Source organism: Calidris pugnax, unplaced genomic scaffold, assembly GCF_001431845.1.
Source record: "Calidris pugnax isolate Ruff unplaced genomic scaffold, ASM143184v1 scaffold48, whole genome shotgun sequence".
NCBI classification, from domain to species: Eukaryota; Metazoa; Chordata; class Aves; order Charadriiformes; family Scolopacidae; genus Calidris; species Calidris pugnax.
In genome coordinates, this window is record NW_015090787.1 from 376,758 (window position 1) to 402,818 (window position 26,061).

Here is a 26,061-nt window from a genome sequence, read left to right on the forward strand (position 1 = left end):
CAAAACTTCAAACCCTAAGCTATGCTAGGTTCTGACTTTGGTCTTGAAAAGCTTTAAAATGTTATTATTTCCAACTGGCTGAGAGCAGAGGTGTGCTATTCCACCTTTCCCGATTTCAGCTCGTGTTCTATTTCTTGGTTGAGGGTACCAAACCTCAGGCTTTGTAAAAGGCTTTTGGGACACGATGCTCGGAGGAAGGCACGGCAATAGGAGCACTGCACAGAGTGTCTGTGTTATTAACATATGGAAATATTTCCCATTAACGTGATACTCCGAAATCAATACTATGTCATCCAGGGACATCAGCCGTGTTCTCATCCACAGTTCACTTCTGTTCATGATAGAAAAGGATTCTATCAGAGCGATTGTATTATTTTGCAAACTGATACTCTACATCCCCTGAAGTTTAAGTAAACTGTTCAATGCTATTTAAAAATAGATGAACAGCAATATTTAATGATCTGATGAAGCAAGTCTTATATACAAGTCAAATAGAGCACAGAAGCGTTCCTTTAATTTTAAAGTGCAAATTACTAATAAGGGGTTTCTTTCCTGAATGTAAATCATGTAGTTGTATCACACAGTAGTCTTGTGCACCCCTTGTGTGCAAAGTCACCTTTGCTCATGGGTTACAGCTAACGCAAACTGTTCCCTCACACCTTACATGACATGGAGTGAGGCTTAAATACCTTGTTTTCATGAATGGTCCCTGAAAGAGCTTCATCCTGAAAGACAAAGTGTTTTCTACCAACCCCACAATGAGATTACCTGCAAGAAGCCCCCCCAAACAGAGGGCTAATTAGCACTGACTTCACTGGGAAGCCAGCTGAGGGGTAAGTCCGACGGCCGCTGCCAGAACTACTCTGGATACGGGATGACAAGAAAAAAAAGCTACTTCTGAAAGTCTGATTTGAGCTCCATACGACACACTGGCCTGGTAAACATAAGCCACACAAGCTACTGCCCCTCCCAGATGACAGAAGGAATTGTGGACACTTCAAACACTTCTCAGAGGTCACTAATCAAAGGGAATAAACACACCCTAACACTCCAAATATGGGGCAGCCAGAGCTCTTGCTGGGGCACTCACCCACGGCTGCCACAGCACCCACACACCGAGCCTGCGCTCTTCTGCTCTCGCCCTACCAACAGCAGCTCAGCAGAACAGAAACCTCTGCAGTTCTCTTAAAAATAACTATGCAGACCACGCTCCTCGGCTTCCCCCCGGCCACCCCTTCCACAGGCTCGTCTTTACTGTCAAGCTTCAGCGTTTGAAAAGCTCGGCACAGTCAACACTCAGACTTGACAGAGCATTTTAGGACATATGCCCTAAACTTGGAATTTATTCAACCTGCTTCTAGACAGAATTCTAAAGCTAAATCCTCTGAATCCTGAGACCAGATAGGAAAAACCTCATGAATACGATAACCTGCCGACCAGAGAAATCTGGTGGGCTGCAGAGGGACTGGGAGGAATGGATAATACCAGGGGTGTGTACACCACGGAGCCACAGCCAGCAGCAGACCCAGCTGTCACCATCACACCCGCTCCTGGCACAGCTCAGCCCCACGGCACACCACAGAGGCACCCGCAGCCAGCTCACCTGCACAGTTTGTGTTTTGGAGAGAAAAACATTAAGTAGCATACTAAGCAAAAAAAGTCAAAGGAATTTATGAAGGAGAATTTATTTTCCAACTTTAAGTCTGAATATAGATAATACATCCACCTAAAAGCTGATTCACCAGTCATCAACGTGCTGGTGGAGAATGCCAACATTTCCAAAACCCATTCAGATGCTGAGCTCTGTGAGTTTTGTAGAACATGTCAGAAAAACAAGCTTATGTATCATATAGCATGCAACAAACACAAACCTTTAAAATAAACACTGCACTGCTTGTTTGCAGAAAGAATATAAAATGTTTACCCTATGTTTAAAGCTGTTTCTTGCTCCTTACTTTTAAATTAATATTTAAATAGTGATGTCATTGATACAAACTATGAATTTGAGCACAAGACCCAAGCTGCCTGTTGCTATTTACTGATCTTTTAATGAGATGAATAGAATAAAACACACACTAAGCATTATTTGCTTCCATTCAACCAGCCCCTATTAATCTGTATTTTCACTAGAGGCAGAGGCATTAATGAACATAACATTATCCGAGGAAACATACTCCTAATAGATGCTAAGAATACATGCCCAGCTGAGCCCTCTCCTCCCTTTACTATCTTCTCCTGCACTCTAAAAAACAAAAATCAGCTCCTGCTCTCTTAAAAAAGATAGTGAATCAGCTGCAGCGCTCAGCTTGGTGTCACCTGCAAACTTGCTGGGTGTCACTCAGTCCCACTGTCTGCCTCGCTGATGAAGATACTAAATAGCATTGGACCCAGTATAGACACTTGAGGGACACCACTCATCACTGATTTTCACTTAGATATTGAGCGTGGCCATCCGGCCAACTCCTTATCCATTTCACAGTCCCTCCAACAAACCCGTATCTCAAATTCAGTGGCAAGAATGTTGTGGGAGATCTTATCAAAGGCCTTACAGAAGTCCAGGTTGATGCCATCAGTAGGTCTTCCCTTGTCTACTGATCACTCCCTGCACTGTAGAAGGCCACCAGATTAGTCAGGCACATTTTACCCTTGGTGAAGCCATGTTGGCTGTCTCTAATCACTTCCATAATGTCTTCCATGAGAATCTGCTCCATGATCTTACTGGGCATTGAGGTGAGGCTGACTGGTCGGTACCTCCCGGGGTCCTCCTCTTTTTACCCTTCTCAGAAACAGCTGTGATGTTTCTTTGTTGCCCATCAGTGGGGTCTTCACCTGACTGCCGTGACTTTCCACATACGATGCAGAGAGAGACTTGGTGACCACATCAGCCAGTCCCTCAGGACTCTGAGATAGATGCAGCTCGGCAGGTCCCATGGATATGTGTGCTCAGATTCCTCACATGGTTTCACACCTGATCTTGACTTATAACAGGAGGGACTTTGTACCTGACTGGATGTTCAGGGCTTTGAGAGATGTGAGAAGAGAGATTACCACTGAAAATTGAGGCAAAAAATGTTAATTTTTAAAAAATAAATTAATTTCAGTTAATTGCAGCTGTGGTTGATATGTCTTAATTACCTGCACAAATACAGAAGAGATGGATGGTTTTAGAGCTACCATCTTCTTTACAGCTGGAATGCCTCATGTTTTAAGTCTTTCTTTTTCTTTTAGCTTAAGTCTTCATAGTATTATAGAAAACTAAGTCCCAGTCACTTCTGAATAACTACATTGATCACCTTCATAGTCTCTGCTTCCTTGCAATGACGTTTTGTACCACTCTGGATGGAGACCCGTCCCTCCACACGTCTGTCTGTCAGACAGCACACGGGCTGTTGCAGGAACCCCTGTGGAGGGGTTTCTCCAGCCGGCTCCTCCAAGAAGAGCCCGACCAGCGCTGGCTGCCAGCAGCGCAGAGAAGCTGCCGCCCTAGGCAAAAATCACAATTCACTGACTTTTATAGTGCTGGCTTGTGACAAAACGACACGACAGGAGCCAAATAAAACAATTAATAAGCTTGTTTGCACTTGCAGAAGAACATCTATGGGGCAAGAACATACTAAAATTCTAGTGTAGACTACAGAATATGCTGCCATACTGCATCAAACCAACCAAACCTTGTCAACCACACACGCTACAGTGCCTTGCCCAGAGCTGCTTTTTTTTTTTAAAAAAAAAAAAAGGAAAAAAAATACCCCTGTAATTCTATCCACCTGTTTAGCAGTAACCACTTAATCACCTTATAAAACTACAGTTTTTGTATTCATAACCTAAATTCCACTGCAAAACCACAAACCATACTTCTTAACAACAAGATACAAAAAAATGCTAGCTTTAAATACAACTACATTTAAGGAACAGGAAACATGCATGGTTTAAGAAAGAGAAGAAAGCAACTTGCTTTGGAAAGGCAATCATGGAGACTGCAGGCAGACAAGCTTCCACGAATGAAAACCAAAAGCTATGGAATTTTAGAGCTGTATAATTTCCTTTTGGAGCTGAAGTCTGTGGAGGAGGGACAAACCCTGTTGATGTTGAAGTGTATCCCCCAGCTGACCAAGAACAGTGGTAATTCATCAGCAACGATGTTGAGACCTCACTCAAGAAGCCACTTCAAGGTCTTCAGTGCCACAAGATACAGATGAGACGAGTTATCCCAATCCTGAACACAACATACTTTTTTCACCTGAAAGCTGAGTAGCTCTGACAGGCTTGTGGCTCCCTGGCAAGTGAAAATAGTTGCCAACAACATCATGCTGGGCTATTAAGAGGAAATATTTGAAAACAGGTAAGTAATGGGAATGTACCTTGTATGGCTGACCATGAAGACTGTCATCTTCCCTTTGCAGGCTTTGGATAATAAAAGAGGGTACAGAGACAATTCTGTGCTTTCTATCTGCATTCCATTATGATACCATGTTGCAGAGATCCAGCATTTTCATTTTGCTTAACGAGGAACTTTTATCCCTCAGTAACATGGCTGAGAACGAGGAGTCTACATTCACAATGTTGAGAAATAAAAAGGTCTTTCTTCCTGCCCTGTTGTGATTTGAAAACGTCTGGCAAAACACAGATAACTTAAAACTTTAAACAACTGTGGTCCATCTGGTACCTGAAGTTTCTCTAGTGACAACTATGCACGAATCAGCAGCAACAGCACAAGCAGTGAAGACAACTCCAAAACTCTTTGAAAGGTACGTGCCTGGCTCGTCAGACCAGGATGGGGCAAGTTGGGACACCTGAGAGAGACGAAGCCATTGACAGAGAGATGCATCTCTTGCAGCTTCTTGGCTTCTACCAGTTCTCAGTGGCTGCTGCTGGAAAAGACAGGGCTGGGGCGGGATGTTATTTCAGGCTGTAGTAATGCTGGGATATGCTCAGTTGCTTCAGCTGCTGAACATCACTGTCTTTATGAAATATTAAGAAGGTAAGTGTAAGCCAAACTAATTCAGTTGAGCCTCTGCCAGTAGTTTGAGTAGCCATCATTTGAGAGAAATTCTTTTACCTTACATTTACTGTTTCCCAACCAACTGCAACAAACAAAGCAGAGCCACACAACTCCCACTGCCTACAAAGTTTAAACCGTGCAAAAAAGGCAATCACACTTTGGACATTTCTACGATACGAACGTGCAACGAAGAAGAGGACAAACAATGTCAAGTTCATTTATGCCTTCTTCACATAAACCTCCTGCACTGATCTACAGAGTTCTACATGCTTCCACTTGCTGTAATTCTAAGCTAGACCAAAGAACTGAATACTTAAAAGCACACCGAATACTGTACTTTTCCCCAACATGTGTATCATACTGTAGTGACCCAATATTTAAATTCTCTACCAGAATCTATAGAGAAAATACCCTGTGCTTTTAACTAACCATATTAGATCAAACTTAACATTTTCTCTAAAAATAAAGTTTACTCACGCACACAACTGCATTTGCATGCTTTCAGTATCTCAGTATCTTCCAAATAGAAGACAAAAGACAAAAAATTGGCCAGGGTAAAGAGAATCACAGATTACAGGATGTGAAATGACACAGCTACAATTATTGGCTGATCACACGTACTCTGTATTCAACAGCAGCAGACCATTAAAGCCCTTAATACTTTCGTGCCTGCATTATTCACCAGTCTGGTAAAACAGTTTAGTGCTGCTCTAGCTGATGAGGGATCAAAATTTAAGCAATTCATAGAAAGCTTACTTTAGTCAAGGCTAGGGAGGAGGAATGCCTCTTGAGGTATTCACTGACTGCATCTGAGCAGCACCCTCTTTGGAAACTAACAGATACCATGCTGGGTTTCCTTAACCTGGTGCTGAATCTCAGCACCCTGTCTGCCAGCTGGGGACCAAAGAGCAGGTGCTGCTGAGCATACAGGCTGGTAATCTAAACCAATTTTGTGTTACAAAAGGTATAAATAAGTACTCCGGTATATTTCAGGGGTACCCACAGTTCTAGGGAGGCTCTTCTTCTAGGGGAGTTTCTCCTCAGAAGCCCAACAGTAGATGCTAGAAGGAAAGATCAGTTTCTAGACCTTCACATGAATTAAGGAGGACCCAGAATTCTGAATAAGGAAATGAGTTAGTCACTTCATCTGAGACATGAGCAGTACATATTTTGTCCTAGAATAAGAGCCTTGGGAAGTGGACTTCTCAGACCTGATTCACCAAAACTGGAAATGCTTGTAAACAGCAGACACAATAAACTTCAAAGGTCTGGGATTACATAGGGAAGAATGACCTGTGCAATTGAACACAATATTAAGAGAGTTGGAAAAAAAACCAGTTCTTCCAGTCATTTAGAAAACATTGACAAAGATTTTTGCTTCACTCATACAAAGCTTGGAAGTTCATTAAATAAAAAGTATAGCCTCCATTTCAGAAGCGATACACATTTATTCACTTAATTGATCACTAGATGCATGCAAATCAGAATTTCAAAGTGAGAATTTTCAATGATTGTGCCTAATTATTGAATGTGCATTTAGAAGTCTTTTTCTTCGGTATCTTGTTGAAGCAACATGCCTACACAGTCAGATTATAGAGTGCTCCATATAAAGCACTACGGATCTGAATTGGTAAAGAAATCCCCTGAACTTGATACGAAAATACTGTCATTCTAGTAAAGATGCTTTTAAACATGCAATGATACAACTCTTTGCTGTATGGAGAATGCATTCTTTCCTCCATTGCCATCTGAAAAACGTAGGGTTTTGTCTCTCTTCCCCAAATCCTATAAAAGCATCTCAAGAACTACATAGAGAATTTTGTACTTAAACTATAAAGAAAAGCAAAAAGTAAAGTGCACACTTTCTAAGTATATGATATGGTTCAATACAGTTGTACAAAAAGAAAAGCTTTTGCTGAGCTGTTGAACAGAAGTGGACAGTTCTCGGAAAACAGAAAAACCCAAGATATTTGTGATTATTCATCCAAAAGCATATCCAATCATTCTTACTTTATTGTCACCTATTTACAAAAGAAAAGGTGAAAAGTTGTCCATCTTTAGGTGTCAAAACCAACTAGGCCAAAGAACAAAGAAACAAACAAAAAACCCCTGCCACTGCTGCTAGTGCTTCTCTCTCAGCAAAGAAATCAAACCCAGCATATTCAGACACTTTTGAGAACTGGGTGCATGGGCAGTTTTTCCTATGAGACCTTTTCTCTCAGCCCAATCACTGAAAAGGAAAACTAACAGGCTAAGCAGGAAATTCACAATTCCAAATGATCCCATTTAATCTTGCCAGTTCAGCAGCGATTCATTCCAGCCCCAGCAGCGCACGGCTGGCGCGTGTGAAGCGGCAGCGATTCCTCCGTCTGTCTGGAGCTGCTGGCAACCACCTGCCCCTACAGCCCCCCCACCCCCCAGTGTTACTGCTATGGAGCTGCCCCCACAGTTCTTAACAACTGTTTACTTTAGTTGAAAATAATTTACCTTTGATATGGCAAGAGACTCCCTACAGAACTCAACTGAAGTTTTACCCAAATACTCCCCAGGATTCAGAAATACAGACATACGTATTTTAATGCTTGAGTTTTACTTAAAACTTGTTTCAGCATTTCCCAGCATCTCCTAAGATACTCACATCCATTGTAGCATGGAAACTTTGTAACATTTTGTTACAAAGTGACACATTTGGAAAACAAAACCCAAAACAAACCCACAGAAAATGACCCCCTCCCCAAACACACAAAACCAAAACAAACCCCTCCACAAGCCATCAACAAATCCACTAAAAGAAAAAAAAATTTTAAAAGCCAAAATATGTTTCAGCTTCATTACAATTAGCTTTAGGATTTCCCTGCATTCAAAAAGGAACTCCTCTAGTAGAGATGCAACTTGTACCAGTAAGAGCCCGTCCTTCCCTTGATTTTCACCCAAAAGTCCATGTCCTGGTGTATCCAGAGCGACCAACCTAACTGGGTAAAAGGAGTGTCCCCCTGTCCCCGTCACAGCCAGCGCTGCTTGTGGTGGTAGGGGTGTGTTTTCACATTAAAACAAGACCTGTAGTACTACGAAGCTGTAGTAATCTACATTTCTTCAAAGATTACACTTGTTCTGCACACATTATTTTATAACACTAGAAGTGAATTGGAATGTTTCTTCCCTAAAATAGAGGGGAGGGAGACATCCGGAGCCGCCCGAGCATCGCCTCTCCATGGGAGGCTGCTGGGAGCTCAGGGCACACACCACGCTGCAGTAAAAATGTTGTTTTCAACTGATTCGGGCCATAGGAAAAAGAAACAAATGAAGAGTTTATTCTAAGTTGCTCCTAGAGTTCATAGATTAATTTTCGCAACTTTTTATATAGTTGTATCTATGCACTACAGTAGAAAGCTTAACAAAGTCATTCACTGAATTTATCTACTTGTTTCAGAACTACTGTAGCAATTCTAAACGTTTTTATTAAGTTAAAATCTTGCACAATTTGACAAGCAAGAATGAAGTCTGTTCTGAGTTGTGTTTGCACTGTAGTAAGTGTTTCTGGAGTAACGGAGTTAAGGTGTGGCAGCCGCTTCACAAACACACACCAGGGCAAACCGAGAGGGATTCCCGGAGCAGGGGAAGTCGGGCCACAGCAAACAGCACAGCACTCTCTGCTCAAGCTTAATAAAGTAAATAACTGCACTGGAAAATATTCTGTTCTGGGCTTTCTGCCATACAGGAAGGGTGTTGAATATGTCAGTGTCCATAATTATTATCAACAGAAAAAAATACCAGAAAGCAACAGTTCAGCTCTTAATTCTTTCCCGTTATCACATACAAGAGTGAAGTACAATTTACATCTTCCTCCCCCCCCGTTCATTCTAACATGTCTGTACATTCTAAAGCTGGGCTACAGGTCTGAAGTTTGTGTTCCGCTGACTATCAAACGCCATTTTTTCCTTTAATCAGAATCGAGTTATTTATTAGTCCACATGTTCAATAGTCTTTTGGGGAATGGTAAGGGGAAGAGGTTTTCACCTCCTTTTTAAAAATAAAGAGATATTCTATGTTTTCTCTAAGAACAAGAAAAAGATAAAAACATTTCTTGGGTAGGACAGGGAATGTTATCAAAGGCCTCTTCACTGCCCAGTTTATCCCGTCCCACCCCACTGCAGACAGCGCTGCCCTGGCTGTGCGTTGGGGTTCAGCAATCACTGCTGCTCACTGGCAATGACAGCTCTGCCATCAATCACAGTGCTGCCCACCACTCAGCTACCACACCAGCATGGTCTTTGGGAACTGCAAAATAAAACGTCATCACAGACGTACACTGAGCAGATGAGTTCTAATTGACATTTGTGATAAGCTGGGACGGCACAAGGGAAGCGACTGTCTCAGAGGGTGAGGTGACAGATCACTGTGACTCAGATGACTGGGGTTACTCCTTCCTCCACAGCCTCCACCATTAACATCCGCACTGGAAAATTTAATATTAGTTTTAATCACTAAGAAATTATTGGGATTGCTACTGTCATCCTAAAATACCTTTGAAACTATTAATTCAGGCATGAAAATAAAGATCCAAATGTCATCATCCTGCAGAAACGTTTTATTTAAGACTGAAGATTCTTAGATAAAAGGTGGGTACAAAATCTGTTGATATCAAGAACATATAATCTAATTCTCACCTTTTTTTAAAAAAAAATAATAATATGGGACTACACATGAGAACTAACGCATCAAGCGTTCGCATTCAGAGTTAATACCTTGAATAAAGTACTGATTTATCTTAAAAGAAGTTTTGAAATAGAGACGGAAAAGCAAATTTATTCTGAAATTCAGCTGTTACAATCTATGTATTGAGCCAAGACAGATGATTATTTCCAGTTCTGACCATGAAAGCCAAACTGTTACTTCTCTGTGGCTTTATTGTTTTAGAAAAAACACAACAAAACAACAAAAAACCACCCCAAAATTTCAGTTAGAATGTTTCCTTGTAAAACTGCCATTTTTTCCCCTTGAATGATCTTTACAAATTAAGGCTGAACTTGATTTCAAACACAATTTTATTTTCCCTACAGAGACTGTCACTGAGACACATGTCCATAACTGTGTGGCAGGTATTAAATAGGTTACTACCTTGGTACCCACAACAGAAACCTAAGTCAAAGTTGAAAACCCATTCTTTAACAAAACACAATGAATCATACCAAAACCTTCATGTGCAGATTTCTGTAAAACTGTTCCCAGCTTTGCAGAACGTACAAAAAGGACCAGTTCTCAACATTGCATCAATTCTTTGCTAGCTTTTCTATTTTAAACAATAAACCTGCATTTCAAGTCTGTTTTACAACAACAGTGCATACATTCCAAGGGATACAGAACACCATAATGAAGCTTCTGTTTGATGCAATTAAATGAACCCTTTATATTCAGATTCTAACATTTTGACCTACAAAACACACTATACCAACACATTTTAGAAACGATGGGTTTTTTCCAGACAACGCAATAAAAGACAATGTTAACTCCACAACACACACTGAAGTAGTGAACTGCTGAAAAGGTGGCATGTACCTGTTCCTTTACAGAAGCCAAAATGGTAGTGGCAGTGGCCTCTGGTTCCATGCCCGGGCCTGTGGAAGGTTCCTGCGTGGTCTGCGGCAACCCCTCCTCCACCATCGGGGTCTGCTCAGGGGCTGGCATTTTGCCTGCAATAACAATATTTTAAAATAGTTTACATTTTGAGCCAGTGATATTTAAGAAAATTCAAGTTTTCAGGATTATAAATTCTCTTCTCTTCTTTCTAAACCTTCCCAAACTTAACCAAATTCGCAGAGAACTTGGTATTATTAGTATCAATGTAACGTGCTATTTCTGTGCTTCAGACTGAAATCAGAATTACATACCGAACGTGAGGGCTGAGCAGAAGCAACCAAGCAGCATGACATTTAAAGATGATTTTTAAAATACTATTTTGTAGTAGTTACTAAAAGAAGCAAAACCCAAGATGTGTGAAAAGTACTAGAACAGATCAAGAAGAGCCAGGATCAGAAGTTTACCACATGTGCAGTTTTTAGCATAGAAGAATGACACATAAGAGCAGAGTGCTTTGCTGTTAGGAACGAACCATGGAAGAGAATAATTATGGTAATAAAAAGTTAATGAGAATAATGCTTCTGGTGTTAGGTTTGCAATAGAATACATTAAAACACTAAAGTTAAACCAATTGCCCTGGGCTATGGATAGGGGAGAGGACAGACAGGATTAGTGATCAGGAATCCCAAGGCTCATTATCGCGGAGGCAGCACACTAACGATTCCAGTACGGGTGAAAAAGGCAATTCATGTGTTTAACTACAGAAGTCACTATTAACTAATATTAGAGATAGCTATGAAGTGTGTTTAATACTTTGAAAATAGCAAGGAGGTGGTATTAATGTAGTTTCTGCACATATTCCACGTTTTAATTTCCTTCAGAAATTAAAGAAAAGAAAAAATAAAATAAAGCTCGTGAGGTCTAATGTAGTTCATTTTAGATTTTCAGAACAAACTCAATACTCCCTGAGGAGAAGACCAACACGAACAGCAGCTTCCTTCCCTTCATTTCACAAAGAGCAGCTTACACTGCAGACAGGCTCCGGGGCTGGGGACGGACCCGCAAGACTTCTCAGCCCTGACCTGTTTTAGCCATGACCATCCCTTCTCCACCACCTGCCTTCTGAATGCTGAACTGGCACAAAGCTGGGCACGCACTGCCCCGGGACACAGCCTGGGGGGGCCTTCACAGCACCAGAAAAAGGGAAAGAAGAAAGAAAGGCGGAAAAAGGATGACACCCGTTTCTTTCACTGCCACCTTATCTGACCCAACTGATCCCCATCAGCTGGAGGGGACCAAGGTGGGTCTCTGGCAGCTGGAACACAACCTGCTCCTGCAGAATCGAGTGCTGTTACACGGCATTTGGCTTGCAAAGTGCCACCAAATGAATAACCAGTCTTATCGGGCTAGTTTTGAAATGACATTTTAATTGTCTTCAGGCGCACAAATCTGAAGGCTGGGAGCTCTGTCGCCAGCCCCGAGGTGGCTCCAGGGAGCCCGGCCTCTGCAACAGCAACTCAGAGAGCAGTCAGGAAAGCAGCCTGGAAATGTGCTGTAACAGTGACAGAACACGATTCTGAAAAGTCAAAGATGTAACTTCAAGGTTTTAGAAAACAAACATGTATTCTTTTAAGTTTTTACATATTAAAATCAACTCTTTCATCAAGTCGTAAAAACCCAAGGAATTGTAGAATTCATGTTAATGATTCCCTGGGTCTGGGTCAAACCAGATTTTTTAGATCACTTTCCAGATTTCTTTTATGAGTAGAACTCAATGTTTCAGGTTTCCAAATAGACTACTAAATTTACCAGTATGTCACGAAGTAATAAAAGCACCCAGCCAAGCTTCTCCTTCATTTAGGACTATTTGCTAAGTAATCAAACGGACAAATCTTAAAAACTCTCACAAGTTACACATGAGCTTCTTTCAGAAACAGGCTGTTTTCTTGTCCAGACACCCCAGTTCTCTCCAAAGGTTTAACCAGTTTACGAAAGATAAGTTATGAGATAACTTAAAACACTGAAATCAGGGCAATATTTATTCCACCAAACAATAAACTTCTTAAATTTCTTTTCTTTAAGACATAAGGGGAAGAAAAGCATAGCTTTTTTTTTTTTTACTTAAAAAGTCTTTTACTTTTTGAAACTTGCACCTATGATGTGCCACAAACGTACTATAAAAACGTACTGCCAATTCCATGTAAGTGATCGCTTTCAAAGTATACTGTCTACATCAATGCTTAAAACTCAACCAACCAGAAACCCCTACATAAATATGATATAATGAGCAGAGATATGAGATGATCTGTTTGTCTTTTCCATAACTTTATCTGTCACTCTTTTCTCAACACTGTGAAACAACCCTTCAGCCTCCCTGTAGTACATTTCTGTAACCAGGCAAGAAAACGTACATGTGAACTAGCTGGAAGGTACGGTAATTTCTCTAAACAGAAAATATATGCAGTATCGAGTCTCTAATAACAACACCCAGATGAAGACCAATCAAATTAATTATTAATGAAGATGTCAGTGTTAAATGTACATCTATCTCAGTGTTAAGAGGTGTAATTAGAGCGCTGTACCCTTCCACACAGGCAGTTGTTTTAACTGCTGTTCTTTCAATTAACACATTTCTTGGCAAAGTTCCTGATTTTCTAATCTCGACTTCAAGATTAGACAACTGTTGGCTTTGATCCCACACACACTTACGTACACACTGAAGCTCTTGCTAAGGAGAAGGCTCCTTCCCCCGAGCTGCTGCATGGCCAGGCAGCGGTGGGACACGTGGGCTGGGGCGACGTGGGGCTGCAAAGGGAGGAACACCCAGGAGATGCTCTCTGAAGCCCAGCCCCGCAGAGGACCCCGTCCCACCAGCCTGCCCCCGGCCAGGCACGCCGTTCGAGGAAGGGAACTCACAAAGTCAGCATAGATTCTCAGATTCACCTTAGGGGAATGGGAAATACCAAATGCAGATTCGTGAGAGCCTTAAAATCAGGTATGAGTCAAACTGTGGAGGAGTTAATAAGAAAACCTCTTTCTTCCTTGCGCAAGACTGGGATTTACTGGCTGGAGATACTTCCTGAGCTGTGTTACTCACTCCTTTGGGTATGGATAACTGGTTTGTTACTGGAAAACAAGCAACCAGACTTCACCTCTCAGAAAATTAAGTCCATAGTTACACTGCCTGCATTGTTGTCATGGCCCAGCAATCAGATCCCACCCAGAATAGGAGACTGTTCCTACATCTTTCCTTGTCCGTCCAAACCCTCATCCCCTACAGCCCTTTGCTACAGCACCACGGCTACCAAGCTGCAGCCAGGATGGACTGGGGCTGCTTCTTACAGACCTTAGGGGTGGAGGAATCAGACAATACACACAGGTACCATCTATAAATGCTCCTTGAAGCCCCCTCTATTCCAGCTCTTTTAATCCTCACACTGCTCCTGCATATTAAAGACACAGAGGTCTATGTAGCCATAACGAAAGCTCAGAAAACCTGTTCTACTGTTCTGCTGCTTTGTGCTGCACGTCAGCATATCTGACTCGCAGAGCTCCTTAAAGTTCCTCGATGTGGGAGAAAAGTTTACAGATTTAAGTTCTCTGCTACAGCAAAGAATGCAAGAAAATTGAAAGACTTAAGTGTTCTGGCAGGTTTAGACTGAACATTAAGAAAGAATTTTTCACAGAAAGAGTGGTCGGGCATTGGAAGAGGCTGCCCAGGGAGGGGGTTGAGTCACCATCCCTGGCTGTGTTTAAGAGCCGTTTAGATGTGGTGTTGGGGGACATGGTGTAGGGGAGGACTTTGTAGAGTAGGAGATGGTTGGACTCGATGATCCCAAGGGTCTCTTCCAACCTCAATGATTCTATGATTCTAATGTGAGATTGAAACTTTTGGGGACGATTAACTGCAGACTTGAGGAGAACAGTAAGAATGTGCTACTATTTCTTGTAGATTTCAGTCTCTGATCAAAAGAATGTATTTTCAATCATTTCAATAACTTTTCAGAAAGATTGTTAAATGCTTCATCTTGTAGCATATGCCTGAGAAAATTCTTAACACCTATTCTGAATCCCAAAACTCTCTAAGAGACAAGGACAGAGGCAGTGACAATCTCGCTCTAGGCTGGCCTGCATTTACGTTTGCAAACTAAGTGCAAGTGTGCAGGGAGAAAAAGTACAGCTGTTCAATTGGAAGCCTCTAGCCTGAAATACTCCAGAATAATTCTGAAAACAGTGGCTTTTCCGTCCTCTCTGCCATGGAGGCTCACTGCAAGGGTTTCATCAAGCCATGCAGTAAGTGGGATCAGAACCAAGCCATCAAAAGAATTAGCGTTCGGTCCCACCGTGGGGCACAGACCATCTCTTCAGGCACAGACCATCTCTTCAGGCAACTGCAGGGATTTGCTGAGCAAACCACACTCAAACAGCCGCTTTACTCTCTCTTTAGGGATACCTATTGCCTCCAGTACGCAGGATTGGCTTGTTTACATCCATACACAAAAGCACCGACTCCGAAGAACCTCCCAGATGTTCCCCTTTGCAGGAAGGCAGCAGAGCTCTTGGCAGCCAGCGCGGAGGCTGGGCCAGGTTCACCAGTTTGCTCCAGCAGCTCCCCAGTCCCGGCTGTCCCGCTGCTCCCCTCAGCAGGCAGGGAGGCTGTGGGTTGCCAATGGGGCAATGCCTGCTTTTGTGTCAAACAGCTGCAAAGAAAATAGGCTCAGGGAGTTCATCTGACACAAAGCTAGGCTTTTTTTGTGGTGGGGGTGGCGTGTTTTTCCAAACCAGCCGATCTTGCAGCCCTACAGTCACTGATGCAAGGAAGGAACAAGAATACACGGTTGAGGAGGAGAGAGGAAATAACAAATCACTAAAGTGAGTGTGGGAAACCATGCTTTGACCTTTGTGCCCGCTTGTCCCTACTCCCCACCTTCCCCTGTTCCTCCTGTGATTTTCCTAGAGATACCCAGGCAGTTGTGCCAGGACCGAGTAACCCCTCTCCTCCCAGTGTGGGCCCAAGGAGAACCCCGATCTCTCCAGGCTCCCTGCACGACAGCGACGTGGTGCTTTTCCACAGCTTCCTACTCACTTCCCTTGGTATTCCTCTCGCCTTCCTGACACAGGAGAGCCTCCCACATTTCCTCCTTACCTCTGTTCCCTCTTCCTGAGCCTCCCATTGCTGACCTGATGCCAGTAACAGAAGTCACCCCAGTAATTGGCACTGCAGAGGTAATATAATTCTTGTGAGCACTGTAACCAGGATAGGCTAGACCCCTATCTATTTCGTGAGGGAAACATGAGAAAAACAATGAGCAACACCTCACCACTAAAAATCCTCTTATTTATCTAGCTGCAAGATTAATTCAAGCAGCAGGAGTAAATCACCAAGGACATCAGAGCAATACTCATTAGTAGAGAAGAAAAAAAGCTCCAGTAAGTTAAAATCAACTTCCTGAGACACTGACATGTTATTTATTATAAAACTAACTTATTCTTACGTATTTGCACTTAAGCAACATGGCACACCTCAGCTCTCAGTCAAAGACTCTTGTTTTTTCACCCTTTACAGTGTATGGGAAAGCTGAAAGCAAAGCAAGACTCAGCACACTTCTACAGTTTTTAGATGAAGCCATGATTAAAATTTATCTGATATTTTGAGCTACTCCACAGACGTGTCAGTACACTTCTAGGCATGAGTAGCTCCCTTTAGCTCCACGCCACTACCAGGAGCGTTGCTTGCCCAAAAACCCAGCAGTGATTTCCATCCTCACGCTCGCTGCCACCGAGTGGGTGAGCTCAGCCAGACCCTGCACTATGTCTGCCTGCCCGGGCTGGGATGCAGGGACAGCAGGTGACAACTTGGCCACTTGCAAGGATGATGCAAGCAATTAAAAATGGAATATGTGAAAGGTGGCTCAAACATTTACATGAAAAATAGGTTTTAAAGTTTCCAGATGCAGTAAGTCAAGATACTTCAAGCATCACACTACAGGCTAAACAGTCTGTCAAGAGATCACTTTCTTTTTTCTTTACAGATATCAGTAGTGCAGGAGTTTTGTTCACATGGGCATAAGGACGAAACCAGGGAAGTAAATATATTACCTGATGAAAACATGGAAGAAACTGACTTCTGTAGTGACAGGATAAAGAAATACACCCGTGTAATTGTGCAGAGCCAGTCCCTCAGTAACAGGAGAAACCTACCAGCGACTGATCTGCTGCCCGAGGAACAGGGGCCATGTGGGCAACTCTCTTACTGCTGCGGCTACTGTCTTCTGCCTTTTTCATCCCTTTTGCTCTTCAGTGTACATTTTTCCCCCTCTCTTTTTTTTCTTTTTTTCCCCCAAAAATACATGCAGGTTCAAAAGGCATCTAGTGCTGTGTCCTTTTTAAAATGTTAAAAAGGATTACCCTAGCTTTGGGATAAATGTATTTTTGTTACAGCTCCTAGTAAAAGACAGCCTTATTTTTTTTTTTGGCCCATGGCTACATACTTTAACTCCACTCTAGTGAGCAGGCAGGAATCTACATCCGCAAAGATCCAGTTGTAACATGCTCACAAGATTAATATTTTTATAGCTTTCAAACTAACCATCCAGCAGAGGAGATCAGACGGGTACAGGAGACAACCGTTTTGAATACAGGCGTATTCACGATCGTATCCCTCAAGGCCTGAGGCACCATTTGCAGCTCACCTTAAAAAAAAGAATCTTTGTCATCTGAAGGGTGTCTGGAGAGTATTCACACCACAAATATATGAAGTGCCACAAACTAATTGGCAATAAATGGAGTTTTCAGTAGTTTAAGTCAGCAAGGTTCCATGCCTTAAAGAAAACACAAAGGACAGACCCCAAGACCCAGAGCCAGAGATAGAGCCAGACCCACCTGAAAACCCCCAGGGACCAGCAAACGGGACTTAAACTGAGAATAACTGCTAGTAAAGATATGAGCATTACACCAAGCAGAACACTAGCTGCAGCTATTATTCAATTTCCACTTAGATTTTCTCCTATCTCTGTAAAATCATTACTGAAGCATTACTCTGTACATTATTGGTAGATGGAATGCACAGTAACTATAGGCATTTTAAAACCAAATTTATTTTAAATGCATTTATAAAAGTATGCTTCTCAATTTTGTCATATAGTATATTGGAAAAAAAATTATAAAAACAGTTTTCCCAATGATAAAATTAAGAGCCACCATCACAATTTTAAGAGGCAGCTGAAAAGTTACAGACTTCCATAGCTCCCCCTGTTTTGCCAACACGAGTTTTTGAGGGATGTGGTGTAAGGTGGATCCCTGGGATGGTCTGGAACCAGACACCACCAACCCCCTGTAACATCCTGCCTTTAAAAACAGCCAGACTAGACCCATGGTGTGATTTCACTTGTAACGCAAACTCGCGTGTTTTCACGGACACTGTGGTCTCCAGCTCTGCTTTGAGAACTGTGCTTCAGGAACGAGTGACCAGGGAGCAGCAGCTTAAATTGGGTTCAGCAAGGAGAAAAGTCCATCTATGCCCTTGCAAAATTTAGAAACTGATGATGTTAAAACTTCCGCTTTGACTCGGGGTACATCTATAAGTTCTTTAGTGCAACCCAGGGTTGCTCCCGCTCAAACGACTACTACAGAAATGTCAAATCCTTGCCTACCACAAAGACAGACTGGGGCCTGCTCTCCAATAAGCATGGCTATGGATTGGCAAAAGGTTTGACTAAAATGAAGTTTGATCAACTGCTAAACTGTTGTTTGCTCTGCATTTTGCTCTGAAACAACTGCACAGCAAAACTCAGTTTGCTGCTAAGAATGCTCTACGTGTAAATGTCTACATTTGAGCAAAAGGAACTTTCTCCTCTTCTGTTCTCCAAGCTCAAAGCTAAAAAAAAGTTGCATGTAGCAGCAAAGGCTATAAAACAAGCATCTGGCTTTTAAGGCCAAAATTACCAATACTTCAATCAGTTCTCTGATCTCCCAAAAAAGAAGTATCATCTTTATTATTTTTCTGAGGTATATTTGACTGCTTATGCTTAAAAATTTCAAGTACCTGTAGTAGATTTACACGTAACTGCTCTAGAGAGAATTTAGCATTTCTACTAATACTTTATAAAGAGATGAAGAGCTGTGAAACTCCAAAATTTACAAGTGACATTACGATTAGAGGAGATCAAAGACAACTGAGTAACTTGAGAAAACCCATAAAGCACAGTAAATGAGTTAATGTTGATACTTATACAATTATACAAACTATTGCTATCAAAGGGAACCATCTGCCTTCCCATAGCAGGGGTGGATGGTAGAAGCCTAACTATAAAGTCAGACACACTTCACCTAGAACGTTTGGCTGAATGAAGACTTAGTGCAGACAATTCTGTAGACAGCAACAAGGGTGTTCAGAGGGATAGAAAGCTGTACACCGAAGGAATGAAGATTGAGTGTGGAAATGGCCAAGAAGGGAAACAAATACTAAGTGACAGCCAACGGTGCAGGGTTTTTACTGATGCTCAGTTACAACAAGAAGAAGCTCTCAGCCCGGTGCTGACAGGCTTCCCGTTGGGTGGAAGCACCGCATCGTTATGTAGCACTCTAAGATGATGCTAGGATGTGATTTTCTTCTCTCAGTGAAAAACATTTCTTCCTGTTAAATCTCCTACAGGTATGCAATTTTGTCATGAGATGGCAATATTTCTGCATCGAAGTTTACCAGTTGGAGATGCAATTTAGAGAGCTTTCCTGCCTCACCCCATGAAAGACTGAAAATGTGACTTGTGTATTTTAAAAGCTCAGATCCAAAGTTTCAGAGGAATCTCAAACAGTCGTCACAGAACCATTACTCTTATTTCTACCTTTTAGTTCTCTGTCCCATATTCTTGTCTAATTCTAATTTCTGAGCATGGAAAATTAGCCTGTTACTGGTTTTGGTGGGCTTATCTCGTAGGCACTAGAACTTTAAGTGTTAAGAAATAATCTGCTCTTGACAAATCCATGCTATATCAACTCTACCTACCCTTGGTCTGTGACAAGAGCACTAGAAGAAACACACCTTGAAGGTAAAGCTTTAGACTCTGCCAAGCAGCCTCCTGACAAACAGCCCAGAGAGCCCGGGTGGGAACACCGTGGGGGAAGAGGTCACCAGTCTGCCCAAAAACACGTGCCACGCTCAAAAGCAGCTGATCCCAACTCAAACCGAAGGCCGAAGCCTGTCTGTCCATCCCGGGATTGCCTCCCCACACAAAACCCTGCCCGGGCTGTGTCCGCACCACACCGGCTATGGAGAGGACGGGAACACGAGAGACAACAACTCTGCAGAAAACACCACGAAGCTGGGATGCCTGCAATCAAAGCACACTTTCCTGTGACCACGGAAAAGGAGGGGGAAAGGCAGAAAAGAAAAAAAAAAAAAAAAAAAAAAAAAAAGTACCCCGAGTCTTTAGGAGACTCTTAATGCTTAAGGCTTGTTTCAACTCCAGCCTCCCGTGAAGGACAGCTCTGTCAGAAAAGCTCCAGACTTTGGTAATTAGTCAGTTTACAGTAATAAAAATGTAACTAACAGCATTTTTTGAATTTTCCAGTAAATGTATACATCTCTAAGTAAATATATTAAACTACTCTTCACTACAAAAATACAGTATTTGAGAAGTCTCCCATAGTTTTCAGTGTTTTATGAAAATAGTAAGCCGACTACTAACAGGCTGATAGTCGATCCAGCTGGTCCAGCCCCTCAGGAAAAAAAAAAAAAAAAAAAAAAAAAAAAAGAAAAGCTACCTCATTTATCACTGCTCCTTATCCTCTGTTTGCCACTGCACCAAAATAAATGGCCGGTCTTCCCAGCCCGCTTAGCTAAAGAGGGGTAGGCAGACCAGTACACCCATGTCAAGTGACATCAACTGAAAAGTCAGAAGAGAGAAACCAAAGCTATGCAGATTTTATGTAGGAGTTGCCTGTGGATACACAACAGAGGCTCTGGGGAAAAGCGCTAACAGGTGAAATATTGAAGTCATTGCAGGAAAGACAAAACAATAATCAAGGATATACTTAAAAGCTACTGCTGTCTTCTTGCCTGGTATCAGACAATATCAATGACATAAATTATTTAACTGTTACTGTCTCTAAATGGGATACTGGGGTGCTCTTCCTCCCTTCCAAATTCAAACAAACTTTATTTTTTAGACCTTTTCATAACTACATCTGATAGAAAAAAATTAAATGCTCAGTTATGATTTAGATATACCTGACAGTTAACACTGATCTATTCAAATAAGCAACTCTGCCACCAGAAAAATAACGAACTCAATCAGTTATTTTCACTGCGCTTTAATATAGAGCTCAAAATGAGGGGTTTAAAACACAGCTAGCAAAAGCAAATCCTCCCAATAACATGAAATACTTGAAAAATTACAGAGTTTTAAGTCTTGAAAGAACACAAGAATTAATTACTGTTTTAGGGGATTTCCACTTTGGGCACAGAGACAGCCTGCTCTTGCTTGCACCCTGCAAGTTCAGGAAAACGTCAATATAACAGCTCAGGAAATACACTCCAGGATGACAACAGCAGAAAAGAATGTACTTCCACAACTTGCAAGATTGCTATTTCATGTAACGCTTAAACAGTAATTGTTCTTAGAGGCACATCTCTCCATTTTTAGAACATCAGAAGTCCCCCCCAGTCTCAGGTGGGTGGCAGGGAGCCGAGGCTGGGCGCTGGGAAGAGCACCCCGGGGCAAACAAAGCCCCGACACCCTGCAACAGAATAAAGTACTAAAACCAGTCCTTTTTGGAACAAGAAATACCCATATTACTACACCACAGGAACTAAAAAATATTTGTTACACGTATCATTTGTGCTACCTAAAAAGGGAACATTTCAGCAAGGTGCTTTAAGTCAGCTGCTAATTATCTTTTTGGTACCCCAGCCAGCGGGGCAAATTACCGGCGTTAACAGGATACCTACCTACCTCACTGCCTTTTCTGCCTTTCTATGTACGAGAGACCACTTCCAACACAAGAATTTTAAAATGGAGCTTTTCAGGAAAGGCACAGAACAAGTTCTACAGAAGGTTGAAGCTCTTTTTGCTCTTTAAGGCTCGCCCAGTCCCTTCTGCATGGGGTCGGTTCCCGTACCAGCGGGCAGGGAACGCCACAGAAGTGAACATGCCCAGCAGAGGAGGGGCAAAAACATGCACAAAAGTGTACCTTACCCTTCTCTTGTTTAAGGGAAGTGTATAATGCTCCACTTCTTTTGTCAAACAAAAGCACAATAAAAACTTCATTTAAAATGCCCACATTATATAGTCTGCACATAATTATTTCTTCAAAAAACATTTTAAAAGAAGCTTCTTCCTTACAATGGCAAATAGAGTTTGTAACTGGTTTCTCTCCAGTAACACTGCTGGTTAACTCCAAACAACTCTCAACACACCTTCTGATGAACATTGGTAACTTCTTTTTTATATGTTTTAAAAATAGATTGGAGCGAGGCTGTTAATGCAGACTTCAGATCAACACATCCAAATACGGCAAGGTAACACGGGCACTATCCTGTCCCGTTTTTATCCAGTTTCAGTGCTGGTGCTGTCAACATCCTCCTGCTGAGCCACCGCAGGATATGCCCGGCCACTTTGTCAGAGACATGGAATAAGCCAGAAGATCCAAACTTGTCCTTTATGGTCACTTCAGAAGGTGTCACCGAGCTGGCAGAGTGACGTGCTGGCAGTGCTCCGGAGCATCCCTGCCCTCCGACTAGTGAGGTGGCACACCGGGATCTCAGCCATGCTGGCACTGGACACGGTCCCACCACCACCCACTGAGGCACGCGTGTGCTGTGGTGAAACACAGCTACAGCAGAACCAGGCTGATAACCCGGCCCAGGGCTACAGAGGCTTCCTCCCTGAGGACTACCCTGCCCGCAGCGCTGCCGTGCCGGGCAGCGGGAGCACCTCTGTGCCCCGTCCCTGTGCTCCAGGCGTCGGGCCTGTCTCCACAGCCAGCCCTCACGTGGGAGAGGCACGTCTGAAACTCTTTCAAAACCAAGGTCATCACCATCACTACTCTTACCCGAAATAGGAATTAGGAATATAAGGCATTTAAACGAAGGAATGTGTAGTAGAACTGGCACAGGACAAAGCTCTGACACGAGGTCAGTTGCTTATTCCATAGTCACCAACTAACACCTCACAGGGCTGGGTCTGCTCTTTAGACCTCACTATTCCCAAATGACTCTTCACGAAAGTGAAACCCTTTATTTACTGGAATAGCAATGTGAACTTCAGGTTTCACACTGAATTCTGAAGAACTGATGAGCTAACCTCACTGATGACCTATTTGCAAAAGACGGAAAGACTTGTGTCCATGCCAAGTATAGCATGCCCAAAGCTATAAACTTTAAACAACAAAACAACAACAGTCTTCTTTAATAAACTACTGGTTCAGTGTCTTCACAGCCGACTGTTTTTGTGATATTTTCAATTTATTAGTTATAAACTCAATCTATTGGTGAATTGTAAGACCCACTGATCACAGCAATTCAAGAGAGGAATGGTCATGTTACCAGCTTTCAGCTTCAGAGAGAAGTCACCTCTCTGGAGACTGTTCATGTCATTGGTGTTCCTTCATTTGGAAAAGGACAGAGTTTACAGCATAACCATTAATGCTCTTCAGTGAATCTCCAGCAGTGGAGAAAAGATAGCTACTAGTAGTGGCCACTCAAACTTTGGGGTGGAAGCTCTGTAAGAAACAAATACCACTGGAAACTTGGTCCTATAAGACATAGCCTTTCTAGACATTGATACATGAATAATCATCATCATGGTGAGGCACAGGTATTCGTTTCATGGATAGGATGATGAAAGTGCAAGTAAGCAACAGAAAAGATTATTCAATGAAGTTGAGCCTAAAAGAAAGAACAGAAAAAAAAAGTAATTTGCTGAAATAACCATGGACCACATTGTTATGGATGGATTTAAATTTTAAATGGAAAGTTGACTTAAGCAGGCAGCCCTGTAACCAAAATCACTGATTTGAGTAGAACAAATCTTATGAAATACAAAACAATGTGGTGAAATCAACCTGCTGAACTCAGCAGAGCTGTCTGATGCTGGTGCTTCTCAACACATCTCTGTCTGTTCTAAGTGGTGGAAGGGACAACAGACAGAAGCATACAACGTATATCTAACCCACAAAAAATTACTTTTCTGGGAAGTACACCTACTTTAAAAGAGAGACCAGTGAAAAAGTAGAGCACCCTAAGAGGAGAGCAGAAATCTACATGTCCATGAATTTTGAGAACTGTTGTTTTCCAAGTCAAATAATAATGGAATTATGTGAAAGTTATAGACAATCCAGGCAAACAAGACTTGCTCAAGCAGCAAAGAAATCTCAAGAGCAACAAAAACATCTGTCTATAGAGAAAACACAGCCAGGTAGTACCCTTCCAGGTACCTAAGACAGAACGAGCTGTACCTGGTCTCTATTTTCAAATGATCATGATTACGTGTTCAGCCTGTCTATGGGAAGGAAGACAAAAAAACCCAGCTCTATCTGGAAAGAAGTTTCTCCACTAGGAATTCCCTCGTGAGTGATCATGTTTAACACTGTCAAAACAACTGGCCTTCACACGTCTTCCAAATCTGTGGGGGCTTGGGTTGGGAAGAAGGGCTCAGGGCATTAGGCAGGGCATGTTATTATGGAAGACCTCGAGGAATTAATCTTGCTGCTGTCCTTTAGCCAAACCACAGATGGTGACCCATGACAGTTTCTGTAACAGACAATAAGGTCATCACAAAGTGACTGGTGAGAAGAGTGTGGGCTCACAAGCTCTTCTGTGAGATGGCCACAGTAATGGCACGTGCCATTGTAGAGCACCTCAAAAATACACTTCCAGCAGAGACTCCGAAGCGTTGCTTCCATAATAATGAAATGCACGTTAACCCAGTGCCTGGCACAGGTCTTGTTTCTCACATTTGCAGCTGGTTGTGCTGGTCTGACTGAATTCAAAGGCTGTCATGATGATAAAGGGACCAACCCCTCCCTTTTGACAGGCAGAAATCTCACAAAACAGAGACTGAGGAGATATTGTTTTCTATGAATACCTGGGGTTAAAAATTAGGGTAAGGAGACATTTGAGAGAAGACCAAATAGGTCTTAAATGACAATAAAGAAAGTTACATCTATAACCATAAATTAGGAAATCTCTCAGCATAATGAACATCTTGGAAAAGCAAAAAGAATATACTGAATATATTACGTGAGAATGGAATTATTGGTGGCTATTTTCTTCACTGTAGTAACTGCACTGTTAAGAGCCTTAGAGTGGACTCCTATAATGTTGCTATACCCAATTTATATTTTCTTATGGCAAAAGGGCATGTTTGTATACAAATAAAATCAAATCTACCATAAGGAAACTCAAACGACGTCAGTTACACAGTTAAACCAGCAGAAAGTAGGCAGCTCCTCTGGGATGTGTTTACAGTCAGTGCTGGTTTGGTTCATATCCTGCTGCTTCTTTGCAACTGGAAAATGTTAAGGTCAAATCAAGGTGATTTGCTTGCTTTCCTTCTGTGGCAGGGCAATTTCAATTAGGGCTCCTGAATAAAATATACACAAATATCTTCATACAGTAGCCGAACTTATTAATAATCAAAGCGATTACTACATTTAGCATCCACCCTTAGCCCTCCAACAGCGCCAAGTACATCTGGACATCTGCGGGATTTTCAGAGTCAGGTGTCCTGGTTCCACCACGTTTCAAAGTACAAATTAGCATTTGGAAACAATTAGTTTGTGTTTGTACACCTATGAAGCTGTAAGTCTTACAAATTTATCACTTTACATCATGAGGCAACATCACACCAAACTGTTTCACATTCACATTAATAAAACCACACTGGTAAGAAGCCCAAGCTTTGGACCATGCAAGGCTGTCGGTCACAAGGTCCTCTGAAAGGCAAACTCAGTGCCCAGCACTAGGGTAAAGCTTGCTGCTCACCCACACACTGGGCAAGTGCAATGGTAAAGAAGATAACAAGTCCCAACTTACAGTATCTATTAAAAGCAGCTGTGTAAAATGACAGAGAAATATTTTGAAGGAATGCAGCATATTAGCTGTTTTCCAGGTTGTTTTTTTTTTTTTCCCCTGTTCTGTAAAAAAACTTCTTTTAAAACCCTTAAATACAAGTGCCAGATTCTTGCAACAGAAGATGCTGAAAAATAGCAGTTATTAATCTCTTGTCTGGAAGTAAAACTTGATTGTGAAATACAGGCCAAGCAAGTTTAAGAGTTTTGAATTTCAATGGACTATACTATTCCATAAGGATTTTCACCTGGTGCCTTAGTTTAAGAAATTATAAAACCCATGACAAGTGTAAACATAAAAGACAGTGGTATGATAGGACGGTTGATAAAAATAAAAGCTGTAAAAATGAAGAAAGTTAAGAAGATTGTTTGGTTATCACAACTACATCTTTGCTCTCCTTCTGTTTGAGGCT

At 42.0% G+C, this 26,061-nt stretch overlaps 1 protein-coding gene across 3 annotated transcripts in view; it reads right to left on the minus strand.

Moving 5' to 3' along the window:
* Positions 1 to 10,693, minus strand: part of PKP4 (plakophilin 4) — a 47,696-nt gene extending 37,003 nt beyond the window's left edge. For 2 of the 3 annotated variants that reach the window (XM_014966544.1, XM_014966543.1), the window contains exon 1: positions 10,559 to 10,692. In XM_014966544.1, coding sequence (XP_014822030.1) covers positions 10,559 to 10,687 — 129 coding nt within the window. In that variant the 5' untranslated portion in view covers positions 10,688 to 10,692. Of the gene's footprint in view, positions 1 to 10,558 lie in introns of all 3 variants that reach the window. The other variant, XM_014966545.1, reaches the window with a different exon arrangement.
* Between the last annotated feature and the right edge of the window lie 15,368 nt (positions 10,694 to 26,061).